This window comes from Schistocerca piceifrons, chromosome 4 (assembly GCF_021461385.2).
Source record: "Schistocerca piceifrons isolate TAMUIC-IGC-003096 chromosome 4, iqSchPice1.1, whole genome shotgun sequence".
Taxonomy (NCBI): Eukaryota; Metazoa; Arthropoda; class Insecta; order Orthoptera; family Acrididae; genus Schistocerca; species Schistocerca piceifrons.
Window position 1 is genome coordinate 22,020,420 of NC_060141.1, and position 27,113 is coordinate 22,047,532.

At 39.6% G+C, this 27,113-nt stretch overlaps 1 protein-coding gene and 1 non-coding gene across 3 annotated transcripts in view; one reads left to right on the forward strand and one right to left on the reverse strand.

Moving 5' to 3' along the window:
* Positions 1-8,877: 8,877 nt before the first annotated feature.
* Positions 8,878-27,113, forward strand: part of LOC124794690 (catenin alpha) — a 151,946-nt gene continuing 133,710 nt past the window's right edge. For both annotated transcript variants that reach the window (XM_047258244.1, XM_047258245.1), the window contains exons 1-2: positions 8,878-9,254; positions 26,610-26,799. In XM_047258244.1, the coding sequence (XP_047114200.1) occupies positions 9,156-9,254; positions 26,610-26,799 (289 nt within the window). In that variant the 5' untranslated portion in view covers positions 8,878-9,155. The remainder of the gene's footprint in view (positions 9,255-26,609; positions 26,800-27,113) is intronic.
* Positions 11,653-11,726, reverse strand: Trnat-ugu. Its single transcript has one exon. It is a non-coding gene; the product is annotated as a tRNA-Thr (tRNA).

Consider the following 27,113-nt stretch of genomic DNA (forward strand, 5'->3'; position numbering starts at 1 on the left):
CCAAGGAAGACATCAAGCAAATTTGTATCTGCTTTTTTAAATAGACATATTTTGCATTTATTTTTGGTATTTGGATATTACTGACTCCAATGTTACTACAGCGATCTTGTGGTCACTAATCTCTAAACCTGCCATTATTCTCCCCATTTGCTGGTGATTATTTTTTGCTAAGAGCTCACGTTTTAACAACCGTTTACACTCCGAGTGCGATCCTGAACGAATCACTCAAAATAATTTTTGGAGAAAGGATTCAGTTTATGTCTACCACTGGCTCTGAACATGTTGTTCGATCTTATACACAAGAGAAGGTAACTGAGAGATTGCCAAATGTGGTGATGGTAGGAGAAAGTCAGTGGGAAGGGTTAAGCATTCGCCATACCGTATTTTAGTTAAAGATGATTTCAGATCTTCGTTGTATGCAGTGCAGTCTCCATGCAATATCCACAGCATTGCTTCAGTCCACAGTGAATCATGACACACCAGCACAACTTTGAGAGCCTTGTGCACCAATGTGTATTAAAGAGTAACATAATTGAGTGCCATGTGATCATGGTTAAAGCTTAATCATGATGAAGTTGTCTCTGTGCTGTATCACCATTAAACACCGGTTACCAGAATGCGTTCAGCTAACTGGAAATTTAACTTATGTGCTACCAAGGAAAGTGCCCATTATACATGCAAAGATAATGTGGTACTTAGGTGCGCTTTTCTGTTTGTTCTCATAGTGTAGGTATTGTCACTGTGCTATGGGAGTAAGAAAAGGAGCCAAATTACTTAAAATTCTGGTATTCTGTAAGATCTGGTTGACTGTAATATAAAAATTTTAGAATCTAAAAAAATGAACTGGTGTATTGTCAGAGAGAAACTGGAAGCATGATCAAATACAGCAACATAGTTTAATTCCCCTTCAGGTAAGATTAAATTTTATTTAATTCATAAATTAATAAATTTCTGTTGTTGACATATACAAAAACACTAATTTTAATTGTACTTAGATTTACATTGCAATAATAGTTCAAGATACATGGATTTGAATGTAGGTGTGATTGAAGGGTCAGCAGTTGGCGATGACAGCAGTACTCCCAATCCAGGTGCAGTAATTAATTCAGAAGAATATACCCTTAATGTCATTAGAAAACTGTTCATGGGCGAGACAGAGTTATTTCGGTAAGTAAGAAATTCCAATCTTTCGTTGATTTTACTCAGTGACCACTACTCTCTTTCGTTTGAAAGACAAAACTTCTCTTCAAATTTCCCATGGTTGTAATCTTCTAAAGGATTTCCCCTTTCCTTTCCACAAGTACATCAGTTCAGTTATGGTGACGATTTATGTAGTCGAATTGAAACATTTGTTCATCTTCTATGCCATCTAAAACACAAATGTGTCACCATCTTAATACAACACATATTGTCCGAGTCACATTTTGGATTTCTTAAGGGTTCTGATATAGAGAAAGCTATTTACAGTTACAGTGAGAATGTACTTAATTCATTAGATAATAAATTAGAGGCTACTGGCATTTTCTGTGACCTGTCAAAAGCCGTTGACTGTGTGAACCACAGCATTCTCTTAAGTAAATTAGAATATTATGGTGTCACCAGCAATACTGCAAAATGGTTTGAGTCTTGTCTATCCAACAGAAAACAAAGGGTGTCATTGCAAATTACCTGTGCAGTAAGCAGTCAGTCTTTATCTGACTGGGAATTAATTACATGTAGTGTTCCTCAAGGTTCTATCTTGGGCCCATTACTTTTTCTTGTGTATATTAATGACCTCTTCTCTGTTACATTGCCAGATGCTAAGTTTGTTTTATTTACAGATGATACAAACGTTGAAATAAGTAGCAAGTCAAGTACAGATTTAGAAATAGCTGCTAATCAAATTTTCACTTACATTAATAAATGGTTTAAAGGTAATTCACTGTCATTAAACTCTGAGAAGACCCATTATGTGCAGTTTAGAACCTGTAAGAGAGCTCCTTCCAGCATATGTATAACATATGAAGACATGCAGATCGAAGAGGTTGACAGTGTTAAATTTCTCGGATTAAAACTTGATAATACATTCAGTTGGGAAGGTCATACCACAGAATTACTTAAACATCTTAACAAGTTTGTATTTGCAGTGAGAATGATGTCAGATGTAGGAGATATAAATGTAAAAAAACTTGCATACTTTGCTTACTTTCATTCTATTATGTCATACGGGATCATATTCTGGGGTAGCTAATCAAACTGAGCAAAAGTTTTTAGGATGCAAAAGTGTGTGATTAGAATCGTTAGTGGTGTACATTCAAGAACATCATGTACTGTAGAAACCTGTTCAAGGAACTTTGTATTCTTACCACTGCTTCTCAGTATATTTATTCCTTAATGAAATTTGTTGCAAGTAATATATCTCTATTTCCAACCAATAGTTCAACACATAGTATCAATACTAGGAATAAGAACAATCTACATAAAGACATAAAATCACTTACCTTGGTCCAAAAAGGGGTCCAATATTCAGGAACACACATTTTTAATAAATTGCCAGCAACCATTAAATACTTGGGTTCAGATAAAGCATAGTTTAAACTGAGTTTGAAAACTTTATGACAGGCAACTCCTTCTACTCTATAGATGAATATCTTAACAGAGATTGTTAAGCCAGCTTAAGTAAAAATGTCTGTTAGATTTCAGTTTTGACAGCACTTGGTCACAACATCAAGACTAGGTATTTTTGTATGGTAAATTTATTAATAGTGCATAACAATGTTTCATTCTGATAGTGTGTTAATTCTGTAAATATTAGCTGTTCCAGTTTACCACATTGTATTCACGTATTTCGACAATCTCCTGACAAACTATGATGGTAGTAAGTATTATATTCAATTTTTTTAGGTTTTTATGTTATACTTTCTGACATGTTCCACACCCACGAGAATCATCTCATTTTTGGGTCTATGAAATGAAAACTGAGTCTAATCTAATCTATTTACTTTATTGTAATTGCGATCTATTCAAGATGAACAAGTCTCCAATCATGGCCAACTTCAACTGCAATCATCTCCATTCTTTAACTCTAACTGAGGTTGGTGCAGTCGAACTTTATGTTGACCAGGGTTAAATCCTCTCTTAACCACAATTAACTTTTAATTGATGCTGATGCATTCAGCCCTAAGTGTATGATGTCAGCGTTCAGCTGTGCCATTGCTTTCTGGGGTGTATGCAGTAGCGTGGGAAGATTGAATATTGCACTTTTTACACAATGAATACTGCACATTTTACACAATTCTTCGAAAAGATGCGACTCAGACATATGCTCCTGGTCAGCACTAATTGATGATGGGTAACCAAAGTGAGCAAAAAATGTGTTAATGAAGGCCAAAATAGTAGACCCGGCTGTCATTCTTTTAAAGTTGCAGCTTCCACCCATTGTGTTATCCTGTCAGTTAAGGATAAAATATATGTAAACCCTTTCAACTGAGGTAGTGGATCAGCCATGTCCAAATGAACATGTTGTAGTCTACCTTCACGTATATCAAATTTTCCCTGTTGCAGAAATGCATGGCAAACAAAACAGGCTCATGTCCATTGTCTGCTGTCAGCTTTAACACTTGACCACAGAAAGCACTCACTTAATAATTTTGTGGGGACCTGAGGACATAACCTGTCCTGGCAAGGTATCGCATCACAGGGGTAAGTTATTGTTGGGGATCTGTCCAGTGCAGTGCAATTGTTGGGAACGATGGAGTACAGTGTTCGTAATTGGATTATGCATTGTGTGAACTGAAGGACGACGGTCGGTAAAAATTGTGAGATAAAATCTCTCCATATATCTCTGAAGTACTTCACTGCTTCATATAGTGCCAAAAGATTGTGGTCGTAGGCTGACCGTAGTAGCCTCAGTCAACTTATGCAAAAAGAAATCAGGACATGCTGATGTCCCTTAACAGTCTGTTGCAAAACTGCACCAATAGCTGATTCACTTGCATTTGCTCTAATGGATAAATGCGCCAATGGCAAAGGGTGAGCCACGATGATGGATTTAGTAAGCAATCTTTGATAGGCTAGAATGCATGTGGAGTACCTGTTGGCCATTGCAGAGGCTGTTTTCCCTTTGCCTGCCAAAGCGTTGGTTCAGGATGTCTGGATCCTTGCAGCTTGCAAGATACGTCGCCTGTAAAAATTTGTCATCTACAGAAAGCTTCTGAGTTCTCGGAACACAGCATCTGTTTAATAAGTTCAGCTCTCTCTACTTTAGGTCTGATCCCAGCCTGCTGTCACCGAATGCCCCAAGAATGTCACTGAACTGTGGCATAACTACCATTTGCCTTTGTTCACAACGATAACTAACTTGTGATTCTTCAGCTTCTCCCAGTGTACTTCGTGTTGAAATAGTTCATGGGTGAGCTATTGGATGTCAGTGTCCAACAGGCACAATATTTGGGCAAACAACAATGTTGCCATCATCAGGAGTGCGCATGAACTGACTGATGGGGTAGCTGACACCGAGCTTTTGTCTCCTCCCCTTCCCCTCTGATTGTCTACTTCATCAGCCACCTGAATCCAGCATCCCTACCCCCACTCCTCCCATTGACACAGTGTCCTGTCCTAGGTTTGCACTCTGGTAAGCATGATAGTGGCACCTCTGCTGCTCCTTCACCTGGCCCTGAAGTCATTTCTGTGTCTGGCAGCTCTTTTCTCTTTTTGACCATTCGTGGTGGGCCACATCAAACCAGTCAGTAGACTGATGACCAAAATTAAAAAAAAGACCATTCTAATAGTGGAATCCCATGCCTTACTAAGGATGCACCCGCTAACACGATTTATCAGTACTTCCCTTACTCGAATCTCAATAGGTTCCTTAGTGACACAGTCTGAGAAGCTGGACGTCTGTGTCAGAACCTTGGTGTGGTCATAATCCATGCCATGTAAATCCGTCAGGCACAGTTCTGCGGATGCCGACTTCTTAGGCTGTTGCAGTCTGGTGTGCTGTTGGTGTTCTCAGCAATGATCTTCAACAGCACACACTGTCTGACCTATGCATGTCTTCACAACATTGACAGGGCATCTGACAGACCCCAGATTTCCGAAGTCCAAGGTCGTCTTTCACACTACCAAGCAGTGCCTGTGTTTTGGCTGGTGGGCAGAAGACCGTCTTCACTTGGTGTTTCTGGAGAATTCGTCCTATCTTCCAGGATAATGCGCCACAATAAGCTATATCCTTCTGGGACTCTCTTCTGGTTGTACAGAGGGTATAGGATGTAGGGCTCAATTAATTTGCCACTCCCTGCAGCGATTCTTCTGGAAAACCACTCTCATATGTTCACTCATATGTTCAAGTTCTTGATTGATACTTTCGTTGTCAGGAAGGGAGTGAGCCCTCTATGCCAAAGTTTTGAACACATCATTCCTATGAGACGGGAGGCGGCAGCTGTCGCTATATAAGTACAGGTCAGTGAGCATCTTCTTCTGGTACATACAGTGGCCCAAAGTGCTGACCACTCTTCTTTTAACCATAACATCAAGAAAGGGGAGCACTCAATTCCCCTTCGACTTCCTGGTAAAATTGATATTCTGGTGTTTGGAGCTGAGTCTTGTAAGGAAGTCATTCAGCTTGGCTTTCCCATGCGGCCTTCTATGAAGGTGTGGTTTACATACCAGAAGGAAGAGGTAGGTTTTCATTGGGGCGATTCCAGAGCTTCCTCCTCGAAATACTCCATATGCACATTGGCGACAACTGGTGAAAGGGGGCTCCTGATGGCTACTCCTTCCGTCTGCTTGTAGTAGCCACTGTCGAAAAGAAAGTATGTGCCAAAAAGGTTGATCATATTTTCATCAAATTTCTGGCCAACAAATTCTAAGGATTCTTGTAAAGGCACCCAGGTCAAAAGAGACAACGTCGAAACTCACAAGGATGTCAGTATCTTTAAGCTTAAAGTTGTTAAGGCTTCCCATGTAATTTACAGAGTTGCTCATATGATGTGAGCATTTCCCAACTGCCTGAGCATATCTTTTAGGCACTCAGTGAGTGAGAATGTCAGAGCACCAATGTTGCTGATAATGGGGCGTAATCCTTGTGAACCTTCGGCAGTCCATGAAGTCTTGGTGGAACTGATGCTGTCTGTCTTAGCTTCTTAACAATCTTGTCTGCAAGCTGGATTATTTGAGAAGCGCTGTTGTCTTTCTCTCCACCCTCTTCGTAGGATCAGTGTCGATCTTGTGGTATGCACTGTCTTCTAGCAGATCTCACATTTTTAAAGTGTCATCCTCATGAGAGTGGACCTCAGTTGCTTTGTCCATGTCGTCTGGTAAGGCCACAATATCAGAATCCTCTCTTAGTTTCCTTATGGCTGACCTCTCCCTACAAGAGATGTTCGGTTTTATAGGTTTTATTTATGTGACAGTGCCACAAGTTTCACAACACATTTCTTCAACTTCAGCAACCTGTCCCATTGAGCTGATAAAGTCTGTGATAGATGCAGATTTAGGAGTGGGCTGCAAAATGGAGTCCTTTCTTAAGAACTGACACTGCATCCTCATCCAGTTCCTTGACCATGAGATTGATGATAGTCTTGCAAGAAGCATCATAAGGTTTCCTCTCTGACATGTGCTCGAATTTTGACGAGACATCAAACATCAAAACGAGCGATCAGAGGCAGAGGGGAGGAGATAAAAGTGTGGCCCTGCCCTCCCCCCCCCCCCCCCCCATAGTGGGAACCTAGTCATTTGCCAAAATATTGTGCCTGTTAGACACTGCCATGTGGCAGTTCACCCCTGAACTATTTCGACAGTATCTAATTTGTCCACCGTTCTAAAGATCTGATGACGATGCCCCTCAAGCTGCTGAAGAAAATCATTACATCATCCAGATAAGGGAAACAAAAAAGAAGTTTGCCAAGAACTCAACCAATAAAGCGCTGCCAGGTCTGGCAGCATTTTTTAAATCGAAAAGCATGTACAAGACCCCAAACAAACCAAAAGGTGCAATTAGGGGTTCTTTGAAATCTCCTCCATGGCCATAGGTAACTGTAAATAAAATTTCTCGTAATCTATCAGACTAAAGAATGGAGCACCAGTCAATGAATGAGCAAAGTCTTGGATATTCCGAATGGCATATCTGTCTGATATGCTTTGTGTGTTCAATGCTGTGTAGTTCTTACACTTCCTATATGTATAATATTTTTTGAAACTAAGTTGATTGGGGAAGCCCATGCAGTATCTGAAGGATATACTATGCCCTTCTTTAATAATTCATTTACAGGTGTTTCTGCAACATGTAACCAGGGGGTAGTCACTACACTTTACAGAAGACAGTTGGACCCTCAATTGTAAGTATCCTGTAGACTGTATTTCCATCAACGCCATGATTGGTATGGGTTGGAGAAGCATTAATCACATTTGAGTCATGGTGGTCATCACTCAGTGCATTGTGTCTCACTTGTAAGTGTTTCTTCAGTCCTGACTGAATGTCATTGTAAGGATATGGTGGTGTGTGCTACCCTCCGTACAACTGTTGCATGTCCTTATTACGTCTAGTATTAACTGCCTCCAAGTTCTTAGAGTTCAGGTGTGCATCTCGTTCGTGTATTTCAGGTCCTTATCATCCCTGAAACTGTCTTTGAAATTGTTTATCGTTCTCTATAAGCTCTCCACAGTTTGCAATATTCAACAGAGATTGGCATTAAGGACTCTGTCTGCAGTGGAGAAACAGAAACTGGAGATCTACTAACAATACCTAGGATCTCTTTAAAGTAATATTTACTCTTAATTTTACTTTATTTTCAACATGGTTATATTAAAGCATTTTGTGATACTTAAAATTAAAAAAACAGCTGTAAATTATTCGGTATACTTGGACTTAGAAAGTAGCTTTAAACTGACAAGTCACCTATGTGCCAAACATTTGATTTTATATGACATGTTATGCGACAATAAATCTTCTATTCTATTCTGTTCACATATATAACAGGAACAGCAAGTGTTCCATCACACTTCCTTTGGGTACACCTGAAGTTACTTTTACAAATGCCAGTGACTCTCCTCTCCAGCAAAGACAGCATACTTCACCTTTCGTGCAATGAATTCCTCAATTCAATCACAAATTTCGTTCGTTACTCCAGATGATAGTATTTTTGTGAAAGGTGTTTCAATAACATTCTTCTTCAGTACTCATTGATGGTTTCACACATTCCACTTTGCGCTACCAAACATGTTCTTTATCTGCTTTACTTCGTAATCATTGTTGCAACAACTAACTGATGTTCACTGATCCCAGTTTCAATGTGGTCATTCTCGGCGATGTCAGGGCCATTAGTTGCTACTAGACCTAATGTATTTCCTTCAAGCGTGGTCTTCCCAGGTAATATTCGTAATAGGCATTTAATCTTGTTGCTCCCACCAGTTATATAATAGTATCGATTCTTGGTTGACTGCAGACTCTTCCGGTGATGTCAGTGTGATTGACGGTGATGTGCGCCGAAGAGAGTTTTCTCTGGATTTTTTCGTTTACTCGTATGGCTGAGTCTAGTGATCGATAGAAAGATCCATTAAATCGTTAACGCCTACCCTGGATACTGATACTTGCTGGAACGGTCTCGGATGCTACTTAGATCTTGGTGAATTTGAGAAACATACAACAAGTCACTGATGATGTGAAAATTGCAGTGAAACGTATTTGAATAAATATGAATACATAATTGTGTTTTGATAGACCGCGGACCGTGTTAACATAAGTATTAGTAATTCATTCGCTCTAGGATCATGTTACAATGATTATTGTGTATGGATTGACTGTTCAGAGCTTAAAAATATTGGAATACTTGCTATCGAAGCTCAATCGATACTTCTGTGTTATCTTTGGGTGAGTCACAGAGAGGCGTGTGTCATCGGATTCAAAGAGTTTGACAATAGTGTATATGAGACCCACCCAAAGCGATTTGTGATAAAAGCACTTCACCAAACAATCTTTTTTGAACTGTTATTTTGTGTTTTGCACGTTCCTGTTTATTGTTTGTCGATAGTGGCTTCCTTTCTTATCGTGTGACTGAAAGATTTGTGTGCATTCATACAGAAAAAGTGAATTTAAATTTTGTGGACTGATTTTCCGTAAGTTCATAGTTTCATCTATTTGGAACAGTTCTACGTGAAGTCCAGTCAACCCATCAAGAATGGCGGAACACTTTGGTGCTACACTCAAATGGGATCCGAAAAACCTAGAGATCCGTACTATGTCTGTCGAGAAAACTCTGGAACCATTGGTGCTTCAGGTAATTATGAACTACCGAACCAAAGGTTATCATCATTTTATGTCCAGATAGGCACTGTAGGATGAAGGAGCGTATTTGGAATAATTTTTCATGAATTTTTCTTTGACGGGTACCAGTATCTGGTAATAGGCATAGCCTGTTTAGTGTTTTACCACAAATTTAAGTGCATTTGGTAATAGGTGACTTACATATTAGTTTCCAAACATATTTAGTGTCTTTTTGCATCTGTATTTAATATATTATCGTTATCACTTAGTAAATCTCTTTAACTAATTTCCAAACTACCATGGATACTAATTGTGTGAGCTGCAGTAGGAAAGTTAGTTCAGGGGTTTTGTGCAGCTGTTGTGACAGGTTGTTTCATTGGGGAAATTGTAGCGGCGTGGGAATTGGGGAAGCAAACGAGACTCTTCCATTCTCCTGCAGGGTTTGCTCAAGAGATAGGATTATAGCTGAACAGGAGGAGAAAATTAGAGCCCTTCAGGCTGATTTGGACAGAGCGGGGGAGGAACTGAAGAGGAGGAGGGCAAACAGCAGTGGGAAGTGGTAGCTGGGAACAGGGGCCACAAAAGAGGACAGTGTCTGACAGTTTCCCAATTGGCACAACCAATAGATTTGCCTTGCTACCACAGTTAAGTAAGGAAGAGGCTCCAGTAGAAGTAGATGCAGTTAAGATGCAACAGAATTTCACTAGAAAACCAACTGTTTCAAAGAAAGTAGAAACTAAGAGGAAAGTTCTGTTGCTAGGTAGCAGCCACGGAAGAGGTGTGGGCCAGATTTTGCAGGAAAAATTAGGTGACAGGTACCAGGTCACAAACTTTTTCAAGCCAAGTGCAAGTCTTAGCCAGGTGGTAGAGGATATAGGTTCCTTGTGCAAGGGATTCACAAAGCAGGATCATGTGATGGTAGTGGGTGGAGTGGGAAACAGTATTGATAGGGACCAGGGCTACAGCATTGAGTGTGACCTGGTGAAAATAGCCTCGGCAACGACCCATACCAATGTTGGGCTGGTGCCTGCTTTCGTGCGACATGATCAGCCCCAGTTTAACCGCTCTGTCAGGAGGGTAAATATGGAGTTGGATCGGTTGCGCAGGGCGGCCACTCTGTCAGACATTGGATTGGTTCCTGTCAAGACTATTGATAGGGGGGATTTCACAAGGCATGGCCTACATCTCAATAGGAAAGGGAAAGGTTAACTGGCAGGGTTGTTAGCGAAATCCATAAAGGGGGGGGGGGGGGGACACTAGTACTCATGGATGTACCTCGTTTTTAACCTAACATCAGTGTCCAATCAGAAGTTCAGACAGGCAGGTGCTAAAGAGGTCCAAAATTCTCACAACAGGAAAGTAAATAATATTGTTACCGTATTTAACCAAAATATTGGTGGATTAAAGAAAAAGGTAGATTCTCAGAAAAGTAAAGTAAAAAATAATGTTACCATTTTTCACCAAAATATTCTGGGATTGAAGAATAAAGAAGATGAGCTCCTGGTTTGTTTAGATGACATTGAATCTATTAATGTAATAGATATAGCCTACTATGCCTGTCTGAGCATCACATTGTGTCTGATATGGAAAAGGTAAATATCAGTGGTTATAAGCTAGCTGCACATATGAGTAGAGAGAATAAGGTGGGAGGAGGAGTTGCCATATATGTCAAAAGCTATCACTGTGTAGAAAGCTTAGATACAAAAAAAGTTTTGTCTAGAGCAACATATAGAAGCATGTGCCTGTCAACTTAAACTGAAGGAGGGCTCTTTTATAATTGTAACAGTATATAGGTCCCCTTCAGGAAACTTTCATTTATTCCTGGAAAACGTGGATGCCTTGTTGTGCTATCTGTCACATAGGGGAAAGCAAATTATTATTTGTGGGGACTTATATGTTGATTCATTGGAAGAGTGTAATAGGGAGAATGACCTGGAAGTCTTGCTCGATTCTTTTAATTTGACATCTGTCATTAATTTTCCTACTCGGGTAGTAAAGGACAGCAGCGCATTGATAGATAACATTTTTATAGACCAAGATAGGTTTAAAAACATAAATTCTTGTCCTGTTGAGAATGGTCTTTCTGATCGTGATGCTCAGCTAGTTACAGTATATGACATAGCTCCATTCAGTAATTCAAACCTACCCTCCAAAGTTGTGCGTTCAATTAATGACTAACCATTAGAAATTTCAGAGAAAATCTTCAGCAGTTATACTAGGATGAGGTGTACAAGGAACCCGATGCTAATTTAAAATATAACTATATATATGAAGACAGTAACTGTTCTTGAAAGAACAGATTACTGTTGTTGACCGTGCAGCTTTTCCCTGGAATACATGATGACTAACTGAAACCCTCAGCTGCCGACAGGTGTTGTTGATATACCTCGATGTGGACAGCTGAAAATGTGTGCCCCGACCGGAACTCGAACCCGGGACCTCCTGCTTACATGGCAGACGCTCTATCCATCTGAGCCACCGAGGACACAGATGAATAGCATGACTGCAGGGACTTATCCCTTGCACGGTTCCCGTGAGTCTCACGTTCCCAACTGTCCATAATTCTACATGTGTGATGTACCTTATAGACATTTGCCCATTCAAGTCCCGGTCAGGGCACACATTTTCAGCTGTCCACATCGAGGTATATCAGCAACACCTGTCGGCAGCTGAGGGTTTCAGTTAGTCATCGTTTATTCCAGGGAAAAGCTGCACAGTCAACAACAGTAATCTGTTCTTTCGAGAACAGTTACTGACTTCATATATATAGTTAAAAGGCTACCCAGCCATTGACCTTCATCTGTGTGAATGCGCACAGGTTGCCCAAACTCTTACGGGAATCGCCAAAGCATGCGCGAGTAATGAGTGAATGGGCAAATAAATGTCTATAAGGTACATTACATATGTAGAACTGTGGACAGTTGGGAATGTGAGTCCCACGGGAAGCATGCAAGGGATAAGTCCCTGCAGTCACGCTATTCATCTGTGTCCTCGGTGGCTCAGATGGATAGAGCATCTGCCATGTAAGCAGGCGATCACGGGTTCAAGTCCCGGTCGGGGCACACATTTTCAGCTGTCCACATTGAGGTATATCAACACCACCTGTCGGCAGCTGAGGGTTTCAGTTAGTCATCATATAAAATATAACTTATTTCATGATACACTTGTAAGAGAATTTGAAAATTGTTTCCCCAAGAAAGTAGTTGAATCTAATTATAAGAAACTATGCAAAAAACCTTGGCTTACTAAAGGAATAAAAATATCTTGTAACCACAAAAGGGAACTGTATCTAACAACAAGAAAGAGTAATGACCCAGAAACAGCCAAATATTATAAAAACTACTGTGCTACGTTAAGAAAGGTTATTAAAAAGTCCAGAAGAATGTGCATCATGTCTGAGATTAATACTTCTGATAACAAAATCAAAACAATTTGGAATATTATTACAAGGGAGACAGGACAACAAAGAGTACAGGATGACGGCATCACCATCAAAGCGAATGGAAACTTGATAAACAACAAGCCGGAAGTCGAAAACATTTTGAATAATCATTTTTTAAATGTTGTAGAGAAAATAGGATCTAAATGTTCATTAGAAGAAGCAAGGCAGCTAATGGAAGAGGCCTTACCCATACCATTTGATACAATTGAAATTCCACCCACCTCTCCATCTGAAATTAGGAAGATAATAAACTCTCTCAACAATAAATGCTCACATGGGTTTGATGGCATTTCCAGCAGGATAATAAAAGCTTGTTCCCAAGAAATAAGTGGGATTCTTAACCATGTATGTAATAGCTCTCTGAAGCAGGGTATTTTCCCAGATAGACTGAAGTATGCCATTGTTATACCACTGCATTAAAAAGGGGATACGTCTGATGTCATCAACTACCGCCCAATCTCTCTTCTGACTGCCTTATCCAAAATTCTTGAAAAAGTAATGTATTGTAGAGTAGCTTCACACCTTTGTAAAAATAAAGTTTTAACAAAATGTCAGTTTGGTTTCCAGAAGGGTTTTTCAACGGAAAATGCTATATATACTTTCACTAATGAAATATGAAATGCGCTGAGTAACCGGAAGTCACCTGTTGGGATTTTTTGTCATCTATCAAAGGCTTTTGATTGTGTAAATCATGGAATACTTCTAGATAAGCTCAAGTACTGTGGTATGAATGTGACAGAGCTCCAATGATTTAAATCATACCTAACTGGAAGAGTGCAGAAAGTTCAAACAAACAGTTCACATAATATGCAAAAAACTGGTGATTTCTCAAACTGGGGAACAATCGAGAATGGGATGCCGCAAGGTTCGGTCTTGGGTCCTCTGCTGTTCTTAATATATATTAATGACTTGCCATTCTATATTCACGAAGGTGCAAAGCTGGTACTTTTGGCCGATGATACAAAAAGTATAGCTATCACACCCGACAGACAAGAATTAACTGGTGAAATTGTAAATGATGTTTTTCAGAAATCATTAAATGGATCTCTGCAAATGGGCTCTCATTAAACTTTGACAAAACATAGAATATACAGTTCCACATAGTAAATGGAATGACCCCATTAATAAATATAGACTTCGATCAGAAATTGGTAGCTAAGGTAGAATATTCAAAATTTCCAGGTGTATGCATTGATGAGGGGTTGAACTGGAAAAAACACTGAACATCTGTTGAAACATTTGAGTTCAGCTACTTATGCTGTTAGGGTCATTGCAAATTTTGGCGATTTACATCTCAGCTTGCCATGCCTATTTTCATTCTCTGCTTTCGTATGGAATCATATCCTGGAGTAACTCATCATTGAGTAAAGGAGTGTTCATTGCACAAAAGCATGTCATCAGAATAATTGCTGGAGCTCATCCAAGATCATCCTGCAGACACTTATTTAAAGAGCTAGAAATCTTCACAGTAGCCTCACAATATATATATATTCACTTATGAAATTTGTTATTAACAATCCGAAGGAATTCAAAAGTAATAGCAGGGTACATGGCTACAACACTAGGAGAAAGGATGATCTTCACTGCTCAAGGTTAAATCTAACTTTGGCTCAGAAGGGGGTAAATTATGCTGCCACAAAAGTTTTTGGTCACTTACCTAATAGCATCAAAAGTCTGACAGATAGCCATATAGCATTTAAAAGGGAATTAAAAGAATTTCTTAATGGCAACTCCTACTCAGTAGATGAATTTTGGATATAGTAAGTGGGTAATTTCCCAATCTCCACAAAAAAAAGAAAAAAAGAAAATTATTGAGTGTCACGTAATATTTTGTCTAATGTAATATCTTGTATAGACACCTTTTATTAACCTGACATGTTCCGCATCATTACGAAGTGTCGTATTCATGATCTATGGAACAAGTACTAATCTAATCTAGACTGGTAGAGATAAGATGGACTGTGGCTCTGTTTCGCTCTAGCCGATAATTCCACAACCTCAGTCTTTCGTTGGTGTTCATATTGATTACTTTTGCAAACTCACAGGCAAACTGTCATTCTCTAACTCACTGTAGACATCGGACTATGCTATTAATCATGCATCTGTGTCCAAGAAGCTCTTTATTGTGCCATAGAGTCTTGAAAACATTTCCTTTGTTAATATGAACTGCAGTATTTATTGTTGTAAGAAGGTAATAGGGTGTAGTTTTGAATAAACCTCAAAATGTTGCAGTTCATGATTGTCAAGCAGCAATTGCTGCAAGCAAAGAGAGAGCACTTCAGAACACGCTTTAGCATTACACTTTCAGTACTAGATTCTTTGAAGTGTAAAACAGGTTCTTCTGCTTTTTCAGAAGGTTGATTAGAAAGTTTTGTAGTGAAAACCTGCCTCATATGTTACTCACATTAATGCTGAAGAATGAGATAAAATATAAGCTCTGAGGTGAATGAGGGAGAATGTGGAATTGTTCTTATCAGGCACAGTCAGGGACCAAATGAAACTAAGATTGAAACTGACTCAAGTAGTATAGACTCTATATGGGATATGATAGTCTTAAACTATTTTAGAATTTAAAGTGATCATAGAACCATGAGATGAGATGTTCAGTAAAAATAGATATGGCCAATGTAGAAAGAAACAGATTTAACAGGAATGAAGTTATGAGATTTTTGTGTATGTGTACAGAGACATACCAAATTAAATTAAGAGAAGTTCTGTGTCATGAATATCAGATTAAACTAAGCAGGAAATTTTATACCATGAATGTGATAAATTGGGCACTAAATAAAAAAATATGGGAATGTGAATGTCATACACACATCAGTGAAAGACACAAATGTGAGGCTAACATCCAAAACTATATAAACCTTGAGACCAGAAGACTATTTTGATGAGTAATTGTGTTTGGAGCACAGCTCAGTGCGATTGTGAAACAAGGACTGTGAGGAAGTCAGGAAAAGAGATCATTAGAAACTTTTCAGAGTGGTGTTACGGTAGAATGTTGAACTCGAATGGAGTGATTAAGGAATGAAGAAGTAGTGAGAGTCAGCAAGAGAAAAAAAAATCTCTTAAACATAATGAATCAAATTGACATGAAGGCAAGTCTTAATATGAGGTGGATCATTATGTGATATTCAGTAGTTGTGCTGGAATGAAGACGGTGGCCAGCAAGTGACAACCTGAGAGGAGAAATGCATTGTACCAAGATCAGGGTTGATTGAAAAACATGCACGCCAGTGCCAAAAATTATATGTCCATTAAAACACCTTTGAAATCTTGGTTGTGGTGACATAGGTCTATGTTATGTTGAAAGGTAATAATTTGGTTGTCAATTCATGAAGCCAACTTATACGAGTATCAAATAAAGGTCATGGTAACAGATTGTCCTGTAGCCTACTGTAATGCTATATTTGAACATACTTTGCTACATTTAACCAACAAGGTAAATTAAGAAAATGTTAGATAATAACAAAGTCTCCAATGAGTATTTTGATGCATATTGTGCATGTATGTCATACATTAATTACAAAGAATGTTAGAAGTGTCTTCTAAGTAACTTTTAGTAATACCTTTTGTCAGAGAGACTGGTCTTGTTACATGAAATTTCTGGGCCATACACTTGGATATAAAAAATTAATTTCCTGTCACTAAGTACTAAACAAATTACACTCCCATTGTTATACCCAGCAGAATTGATTTGTTAATCACATAGTAATCATAAATAATTAATAATAATAATACTAAGTTAATACTTTTGTTTCAGTATCAAATGATTCACTGCGTGTGTACAAACAGCAAACATTACAATTCTTATTACACAACATGGGCCTACATCATTGATTATCTTTTGATAAGGTTTAAAAAATTGCCAGTAACCATTAAAAACTCGGTTTCAGATAAAGCACGGTTTAAACGGAGTTTGAAAGACTTTTTGATAGGCAACTCCTCCTACTCCATAGATGAATATCTTAACTGAGACTGTTAAGTCAGTTTAAGTAAGGATACCTGTTAGATTTCAGTTTTGACAACACTTCATCACAAGAGTCAAAATTAGGTATTTTGCGTATGATAAATTTATTAATAGTGGATAACAGTGTTTCATTCTGAGATTGTGTTAATTCTGTAAGTATTAGCTGTCCCATTTTACTGCATTGTATTAGCTTATTTTCGACTATCTCCTGACAAATGATCAGGGTAGTAAATATTATATTCTAATGTTTTATGTCATAGTTTCTGACCTGTTCCACACCCATGAGAATCATCTCATTTTTTGGGTCTATGGAACGAAAACTGATTCTAATCTAATCTATTAACAAATAGCTTGCTGCTGTTTATATTTTTTTCAAAACACTACAACTTTCGCATGTAACTGTCTGTAGAAAGAGCATTGTAAAAGGAATTTCTTAAGGTGAAACTCAACTCCACTAGGATAAGAGTCGTAACTATACTATGCACTGTACGGGCAGGCACATTGTGGACCATTTTTGTAGACTGCTATTCTGTGGCTGTTGGTGTAAATTTTTTCTTTCTTTCTTCTTTCTTTCAAGTGTTGTACTGATGCAAATCAGAATGTATCTTGGGGCCGGGATGGGGGTGCAGTATTTTAACAAGTAAACAAGTGACATAGCTTTTAGAATATAAAACAATGTGGAAAGGATAGATTACTACTCATCACATAGAGATGTTGAGACAGGCATAATAAAAATATTAATTTTCTGGCAGTAAATACCAAACAATTGTGCCTATCTGTGACTTACCGCCTCATCTATGTGGTGAGTAGCAATCTATCCTTTGCATAGTGTTGTTAGTCCGTCGTGGACTTCCTATTGTTTGCTTTAGAATATTACATGTTTATTATGGTCAGCACACCAGCTGTTGGAAATAGGCCATTGCATGAGTCCTTATATGTAGATCTGCATATGATTCTTTTAGCGGGTTTTTGGAGAATGAGTAGCTTAATTAAGATTTACTTTGGGTGTTGCTTCCCAAGTTTTTATTCCGTAGTTCAGGTGTGGAAAATAAAGCATGCTCTGCAGTATTTAAGACAACAATATCTTTGGCAAACTTGCTAATGATAATGACCCAAAAGTCCATTAACATTTAAGAATTCAATACGTTGTGGAATAATGTAGTTAGGGAGGCAAAAATAGTCACACATTCTTGAAATGACATAGGATTTTATTGAAACCAAAAAAGTGTACAAAATAACCATCAGATGACACCTAAAATGATACAAAAACAATAATTATAATAACTAATGATTTTTACCAAAGGCAATGTTCTTTATAACAAATGGTTAACATGTTGGCTATCATTCATAAAAAATACCTGTAGTCAAGGGTGAATTTGTGAAGAGCAAATCAGTAGGCGCGGAGAGAAATTTCTGTCAATTAGCATACCTAATGAGGTAGATTTGCGACTTCAGGTAACCCCACAACCAATAATTGCACAAATTAATGTCTGGGGATCTGGGAGGCCAAGTTTGGTGGAAACGGTGGCTCAGCATGTGATTCTCACCAAACAATGTGCGCTAGAGATTTTTCACATGTTTAGCAATATCGGGTGACACAGGTCCGGCATAAAAGCAGGTGTTTATCAGTCAGGCTAGGGATGCTGCGATTCTCAAATGTATTGCCAAACATTGCACCAACCACACTGACGGTTTGAAAAGAAGCACCCTGTGTTTCCTCAAAGAAAAAGGGTCTGATCGCAAGTGGTGTGTCATATCTACACCTGTGGTTTCTTGTCATGCAATGGGTTGTCCATTGGCAGATGTAGAATTTGTGATAGCCCAAATGCTGCAGTTGTGGGTGCTGACAGTCACTTGGAGTGTGAAATAGGCTTCGTTGACCTATGACACTTTAGGCAACCAGTTGTCATCTTCCCCCAGTTTTTGAAGTGCCCAGTTCATGACTGTGCTGGATTTTGAGCTAATAGCATTGGAGAGTAGACTTTAGTGCTCTCGAAACAGTAGTGCATGGAATGCTGGTGTGACATGTGATTTCACAAGCACTGATACACCATGTAGGTAGGAACCTAGTAATGTCTCCATTTCTTCCTGAACTGTCCAAGCAGCAATTGCATTTGTATCTAGTTGCCCACTATGGAGCTCTGAAATTCGTGAAAATTTTCTTCACAGCGACACTTGTCACAAGATCTTTACGCATACGAATATCCTTCTTATGGTGATAGGATCACAAAGCTCCAGTAGCGGATTCCCCATTCTCATAGTAAAGCCTTACTAACAGTGTGTTTTATTTTATTTTATTATTTTTTTTTTTTGGCAAAGTCAACATGCCACAGTTGCTGGTGCATCTTACTCCCTCTCTCACTACAGTTCATTTTGTACATGAATACCTGATGTCACTGATATTTTGGTGTCAGTGCCATCTGTTGGCTGCTTTTAGCACTGGTTTTGCTACAAATCACACTTATACACACTCGCTGGTGGAACTGACAGGTGTATGTCATACTTGACGGGTTTCCTTACCAAAGTAAAGTATTCATTGAATATGTTTGGATCTTCAAGTTGATCTTTTATGTACTTATCATTGTGTTAATAATAAATTCCATATAGGATTTGTCTGTGCATGTTCTAAAACTTCTATACCTGCTATACTGGTTTCTATAATGTTTATTTTTTTGTTTTCTTCCATTATGTGGGGAAGAATGTTATAGGACATAATGCCATTAATGTCTGAAAGAGAGTGTAATGACGCTGTTAACTTAACAAGTTAGAATAATGAAACAATGGGAACTCCAGGTAGGAATATCAACAATGTAGGAAAAGACAGATCTCTACTTACTGTAAAGAAGACACATTAAGTTGCAGAAAGGCATGATTAAAAGACTCTTGCATATAGCTTTTGGCCACAGCCTTCATCAGTGAAAGAGAGACAAACACCATTGTACACACAAGCAAGCACACCTCATGCACATGACTGGGAACGCCAGTCACCTCGGCCTGAGATGCTGGAGTTGTTGGTCATGAGCCCAAGCATACGTATGCAAACAGAAGAAAAGGTAAACAATGTTCTGAGAAGTATCATTGACTGGTTACGTGAGATTGGTCTCTCCCTCAATTTTAAAAAGACACAACATATTCGATTCTGCACATCTAAGGGTATTATGCCAGTGATAAGTGTAACAAATGGTGAGAAAGTAATAAATAGGTTGGAAACCAGGGTGTATACAACCTGGGAGATCCAGGAAAAACGCGGGGATTTTTTAATCCGGGAAAAACCTGGGAATTTTTTAGAATTCCGGGAATTTTTCATTGTTTTAGTTTTCTCTTAAATTTTTGTAATTTTGACTGGTAAGAACCGCTACGCTAACAAAGGGTACTAGTCCCTACTGTATCCTGCTACTGCAGAATAATACTTTAACAATAAAACATAAATGAGAGAAAAAAACGAAAATAACTTAAATTACAAAGGAAATGTGCCATATACAACAATGACACACAGTGCTCATGCAAGCATCCGTCAATAGCAAAATGTGTCAAAGACTTTGGGAAGACTATGCAATGCTTCATAACAACAATTTGCCTCTGATGAGCGTGAAGTCACAGCTGTTTACATTAGATTCATTTTAGCAGTTACGAGCCGGCGCATGCGGAGTTGTGTCGCTTTTGAGTAGTAGATTCTCCCGCTTCTGGCTACAGGAATGTGGCTGTTGGCTGTGCAAGCAGTCACAGCAAGCAGCTAGATGCTACCGGGAAAAAGGGACGCCAAATTCATATCCTTAAGGGAAAAAAACCTGTTTCACGAAGCGCCTATCATCCAGTGCACGTTGGTCTATTGATTGCTCATATGATTTTGAAACGCATCCCTCTTGGTTTTGAACATTTTTGAACACATTTTAAGTTGATTTCTGAATTAATCATAAGTTGATTTTTGAATGCGTGCATAGTGTACATGATGTCTTCTGTCAAGATAATCCTCATTGAATCTGTAAATAAACTTTCCGCAGACAAATGGGACAAGGCTATATGAGCTGAGCAGAGTAAAGCAGAACAGATGAATACCAATCACTGTCTTGATTATTTGGTTGATGGGGTTTGCGAATGATCAACGTTGTTATAATTACTAGTGAAATCCATAGATTCAGACTGCCAGAATGGAAATAAATGACTGACAGGAATAATAGGCGAGAAAGATTATGTATTATCTTCTCGGTGTACCAGAGAAAATTAAATTTTAGGCCAGATCGCTACACTAATAAGGATCAGTTGTACAGTCCCCAGCTAGCAGCCGCTTAAGTTCTATTGTGGAAGTAATGCGGAAAACGTGGAAGGAGTGGTGGCAGCCAGAGATGGGTAATTTGATGGTAAGGCCATTAGATGGGATTCTGTGAGCCATGTCCCCTCCTAACCTCCCTCACGTCCGCTCATAGCTGACAAGCCCTGTCTTGCAAACCTACTACACTTACCCTACGCTCCAGAACTTCCTCCCACCACCACATAGAGTCCACAAACTAAACAGACCCGGAACACAGTCCTGAACCATTCCTCCAGATGCCTTGGCCCCACAGAAATATCAGTCCTTTCCAGAGGTCTCACCTTTTGCCCCACTCCAAAATTCAGTCATGCAGTACTTGTTAAAGACTTTCTCTCCTTCTACCAGTCCCTACGGTGGAAAAACTTTTTCACCACCAACCCTAACAATCAGACTCAACCAAAGACCAATATTGAACCTTGCCTAATTCAGTTCCACCCTCCATCCAACCATGATCCACTCCCACTGCCCCCAGACCACCCCCTGTTAACTTTCCAGAATTTCTTAAACTCGAACCTTGCCTCACCATCATTCCCCAAATCCCTCAACATAAATCTAACCTTACATTTGCAGAAAGAATAACAGTCCACCATCTAAAAACTGATCCCAACCTTGTAATCCAACAAGCGGACAGAGGCTCCACCACTGTTGTTTTAAACCACAAGGATTACCTAGGGGAAGGACTCCACCAGCTGTCAGATACTTCCACCTACAAACCATTCCAGTACTCCAGCAGGATCTCCAGTCGCTACTCAAAATATTGGGCCCATCCCAGAACCTCTCCCCGTAGTCCATTTCTTTACTGACCCCTGCCACTCCTCGCACTCCTACCCTCTGTGTGATTCCTGAAGTCCATAAACGTAACTACCCAGGATGCCCCATTGTGGCCAGTTACTGTGCCCTCACTGAGAGAATCTCTGCTCTCTTATACCAACACCTTCAACCTATTACCTTGAACTTACCCTCGTATATAAAAGATACCCACCACTTCCTCCACCAACTCTCCACAATTCCTGTCCCTTTATCACACGGTGCCGTGCTCATCACTATTAATTCTACCTCCTTGTACACTAACATTCATAATGTCCATGGCATTACCGCTATTGAAACTACCTTTCCCAACGCCCGACGTATTCCAAACCAACAATCTCCTTCCTAGTCGCCAAGACCAACTATATCCTCACTCACAATTACTTATCCTTTGAAAGCATTACCTACAAACAAATCCAGGGTACAGCTATGGGCACCCACGTGGCACCATCCTATGCCAACCTATTCATGGGCAATCTAGAGGAATCCTTCGTAAAAATGCAGAATCCTAAAGCCCTCACCTGGTTGATGACATCTTTGCTATCTGGATCAAAGGTGTGGACACCCTATCCACGTTCCTCCAAAACCTCAACAACTTCTCCCCCATTTGCTTCACATGGTCCTACTCAACCCAACAAGCCACCTTCCTAGATGTTGACCTCCACCTCAAAGATATCTACATCAGTACCTCAGTCCATATCAAACCTACTAACCACCAGCAATACCTCCACTTCAACAGCTGCCACCTGTTCCATCCCAAGAAGTCCCTTCCGTACAGGCTAGCCACCCATGGTTGTCGCATCTTCAGTGACGAGCAGTCCCTCTCGAAATATGCCGAGGGCTGTGCCTTATCTTTTCAGTCTCCCACCACCTCCTAAAGTCCCACCGTCTGGCCATAGAGGAACATTTCCCTCGTAACTCAGTACCACCCAGGACTGGAGCAACTGAATTACATTCTCAGCCAGGGTTTCGATTTCCTCTCGTTGTGCCCTGAAATGAGAAATGTCCTGCTCACTATTCTTCGCACTCCTCCCACCGTGGTATTCCATCGTCCACTGAACCTTCACATTGCACTTGTCCATCCTTACACAACCCCTGCTCCCAATCCCTTACCACATGGCTCGTACCCCTTTAATAGACATAGGTGCAAGACCTGTCCCGTACATCCTCCCACCACCACCTACTCCTGTCTGGTCACTAACATCACGTTGCCATACATGATATCCTTCATTTCAGTGATGGCTTCACAGCCTGTGCCATATGGATCATTCCCACCAACACCATCTTTTCTGAATTGCGCAGGTGGAAACTTTCCCTGCAACACATCCTACATTCCCGTAACCCTCCCAGCCTCAACCTTCGTTAATCACTGTCCTCACCCATCCAGCCCCTTCCCTGTTGCCATTCCAGCACTGCACAGCTGTCATTCCACCACCACACCCAGTCTTTTTATTTCTCTCCTTTTCCACTACTTCCCCCCCCCCCCCCCCCTACCCATCCCCCTCATTCCCACCTTTCCCCTGCCCCCCCTCTAACCAGCAGCACTTCACTATACTATCCCTCCCCTCCCCAGCCTCCTCCTTACTCCCCCCCCCCCCCCCCCCCCCATTGCCACTCCCATTATGCACTGTTGCTGCTGCTCACAGTGGGGTTTCACTTGCCTGAGACTCCAGTCGTGTGTGTGAGTTGCGTGAATGTATCTTCTGTATCATGATCAGATCACAAGGACAATCAAAACTGCCAAAATGTCTGACACTGTGTGTGTGTCCCTAGACAACGCCAAGATGGCAGACATTGTCATTTTACCCTTATACAGTATGGTGGCCATGACATCATGCACTAAAGATGATCAGACAAAAAATATACAAAGTATGTTTAGCTGGAAAAAGAAGTTAAAACTAATGGGACAAACTCAGGAATTAAAGATTTCAGCGGGAATCAAAAAAATATTACATTCCTAATATTAAAGACATACTGAAAGAAAAACTAATGCAAAAATCTAGCAAGCAAAAATCCTCAAAAATCCACTTAATGTCTATAAATGCAAAGATAAAAAGTTAACTCTGTGTTATGAACACAAAAATAAATCTGCAAAAATACTGAGATCAAAAATTTTGCTTGACGTATATAACACAAACGATGTCCAGGATACCACAGAACCATACATTGCTCCAAAAGCCGGTCATAAACATTTTACTTGGCTGATGTGGTTCAAACAAAGACTGCAATGCCACAAAAACACAATTTGCATAATAAATTGGTATGGGAAATTTCACGTGACCTATGTAGTTCAAAGGAAGAGTGCAATACCAAGAAGCAAAAACCCACTTTTGTAACTATTATTGGAAACCTAACCTGACTAACATAGTTAGAACAAACTCCATGATAGGCCTACCTACCAGTTGCAGTCAGTCATTGTTACCTTTGACTAACAACACAGTAATTACCATAAATACAGTAACACCAATTTTTATGTGCAAATAACACACAGATATGCACATAAACACACCTGTCACATACTGTGATAAAAAACAAATAAAAACGTACACTGAGGTGACAGAAGTCATGCGATTTTGATATATACGTATACTAATGGCAGTCGTTTCATATACATAAGGTATAAAAGGACAGTGCATTAGCGGCGTTGTCATTTGTACTCAGGTGATTCATGTGAAAAGGTTTCTGATGTGGTTATGGCCACAAGATGGGAATTAATGGACCTTGAATGTGGAATGGCAGTTGAAGCTAGGTGCATGGGACATTCCAGTTTGGAAATCATTAGGGAATTAAACATTCTGAGATCCACAGTGTCGAGAGTGCCGAGAATACCAAATTTCAAGCATTACCTCTCACCATGGACAATGCAGTGGCGGATGGCCTTCACTTATCAACCAAGAGCATTGACGTTTGCATGGTGTTGTCAGTGCTAACAGACAAGCAACACATTGTGAAATAACCATAGAAATCTATGTGGGATATGCTATAAACATATCTGTTAGGATCAAAGTGGCGAAATTTACCATTAATCCGCTATGACAGCAGACAACTGATGCGGATGCCTTCACTAACAGCTTGACAGCGTCTGCAGTTCCTTTCCGGGGCTCGGCTGGGCACTAGAAGACTGGAAAACTGTGACCTCGTCAAGTGAGTCCTGATTTCAGTTTTTAAGATCTGATAGTAGGTATTGAGTGTGGCGCAGACCCTACAAAGCCATGGACCGAAGTTGTCAACAAGGCATTGTGTAAGCTGGTGGTGCTTCATAATGGTGTGGGATGTGTTTACATGGAATGCACTGGGTCCTGTGGTCCAACTGAACTGGTCATTGACTGCATATGTTATGTTTGGCTACTTGGAGACCATTTTCAGCCATTGTGAATGTTATGTTCGCAAACAACAATGGAATTTTTATGGATGACAGTGTGCCATGTCACCAGGCCGTAGTTGTTTGCGATTGGTTTGAAGAACGTACTGGACAGTTGAAGTGAATGACTTGGCCACGTATGTAGCCTGACATCAGTCCCGTCATGTATTTATGGGACATAATTGAGAGGTCAGTTTGTGCACGAACTCCTGCACCAGCAACACTTTTGCAATTGTGCACAGCTATGGAGGCTGTATGGCTCAATATTTCTCCAGAAGACTTTCAACTCATTGTTGAGTCCATGCCCTGTTGAGTTGCTGCACTATATGTTGGACAAAAGAAGGTCCGACATGATGATAGGAGGTATTACACACACACACACACACACACACACACACACACACAAACAAAAAAACAAAACCATTAATGCCAAACCAGGAACCACCATGAATGGATCTCCAAATATTGTCATTCCGACAGTGACAGATATACTTGATCTTTGTCTGAGGCGCAGCAAATTTGGTTGATTTTGTAGCTTTGCCCTAAAATTGGTACCTCACATATCAGCCATTAACCCATGCTACTATGAAAATGTAATAATTGTTGACTTGCCATTGCGGCATGTGGTGATCTGCAGCTAAATGTCACAGTCATACCCTTGAGGAAAAAAAAGAGCAATTAATTTTTCAGCTGTGGACATCTCATCAAACTAATAAGTCTAAAGCGATAACAAATCTGTTGCCAATAACTGCTTAAAAAAACACTCTAAAAATCACCAAGTACAACAATTCCAACACAAATCCTAGCAAACAGCATTTCGTAATGACTCACTAACATCATTCAAAAATAATTTTGAAACATCAGTATTCAACACTAGAGAGCATCACCAAAAACTCCAAAACACCTTCTCTTCAAACATTCTACATTTCAGGTAGACCGCACGACCTTTACATCACATAACGGAACTAAGTTACTTCACAGACTCTCAAAACCGACGACCAGTACCACATGTTTTAGTTGATGTGGACAAACTGTCCAGTACTGAGGAATAAATTTGAGATTTTTGTGTTTCTTCCATGGGCAACTTTATATTGCTTGCTCAAGAATTGGTTTACCAAGAATTATTTGCTTTTGCCCCTGAAGGTGAAGAGGGAAATTAAAAATGTTGTGTATGATCAGTTTTGTCTTAAGTTAATATTACAGTGAATTTATAAAACATTTTACTGTATAATTAATAACGTATCATTAAATTTACTTTGGTTTTACTCATTTTACTAAGGTTTGAAGCTTGAAGCTCCTCTTTTTGGTCTTCTGTGTTTTTGATTTAAAAACTGGGTTCCAAAACAACCTAGTTTTTACTTTGGTTTTGTTGTATATGTAGATTTGATTTATTACCATGTCTAATAGAATGAGGAGGGGGGGGGGCATAAATAATTATCAATGTTTGCTGTGTAATCAGCTAGTTTTAAATATTTTTAGGTCACAACATTGGTCAATACCAAAGGCCCTTCAAAAAAGAAGAAAGGTAGATCGAAACGAGCCCATGTACTTGTTGCAGCAGTTGAAAAAGCCACAGAAAACTTTATTGAAAAAGGAGAAATGATAGCATATGAGAATCCAGATATAAAGCAAGAGATGCTTGCTGCTGTAGAAGAGGTTCGAAAAACAGGTATGTTTCAAGGAACACTGCAGTTCTAAAATAGTTTGTTATGGGATATATGTTCCATTTTTTCCTTCTTCAAAACACTGTTTTTTCTTGTTACCTAAACATGTTTCAGCACCTGTGTGTTGTGTGGTTTTTGGTCATTGTTTGTGAAACAACTTGTGAATGTTGTTTTAGTGTTTTAAACAGTAATACACACTTTTGCAACACAAATCAGAATCATCTCATTAAATTTTGTTCTGTCAGTGCTTGACTGGATGGAAAGCTTTCTCCCATTCTTGGTAGAAATGACTGAACAGTATTTAAAAAAAAAAAATTAG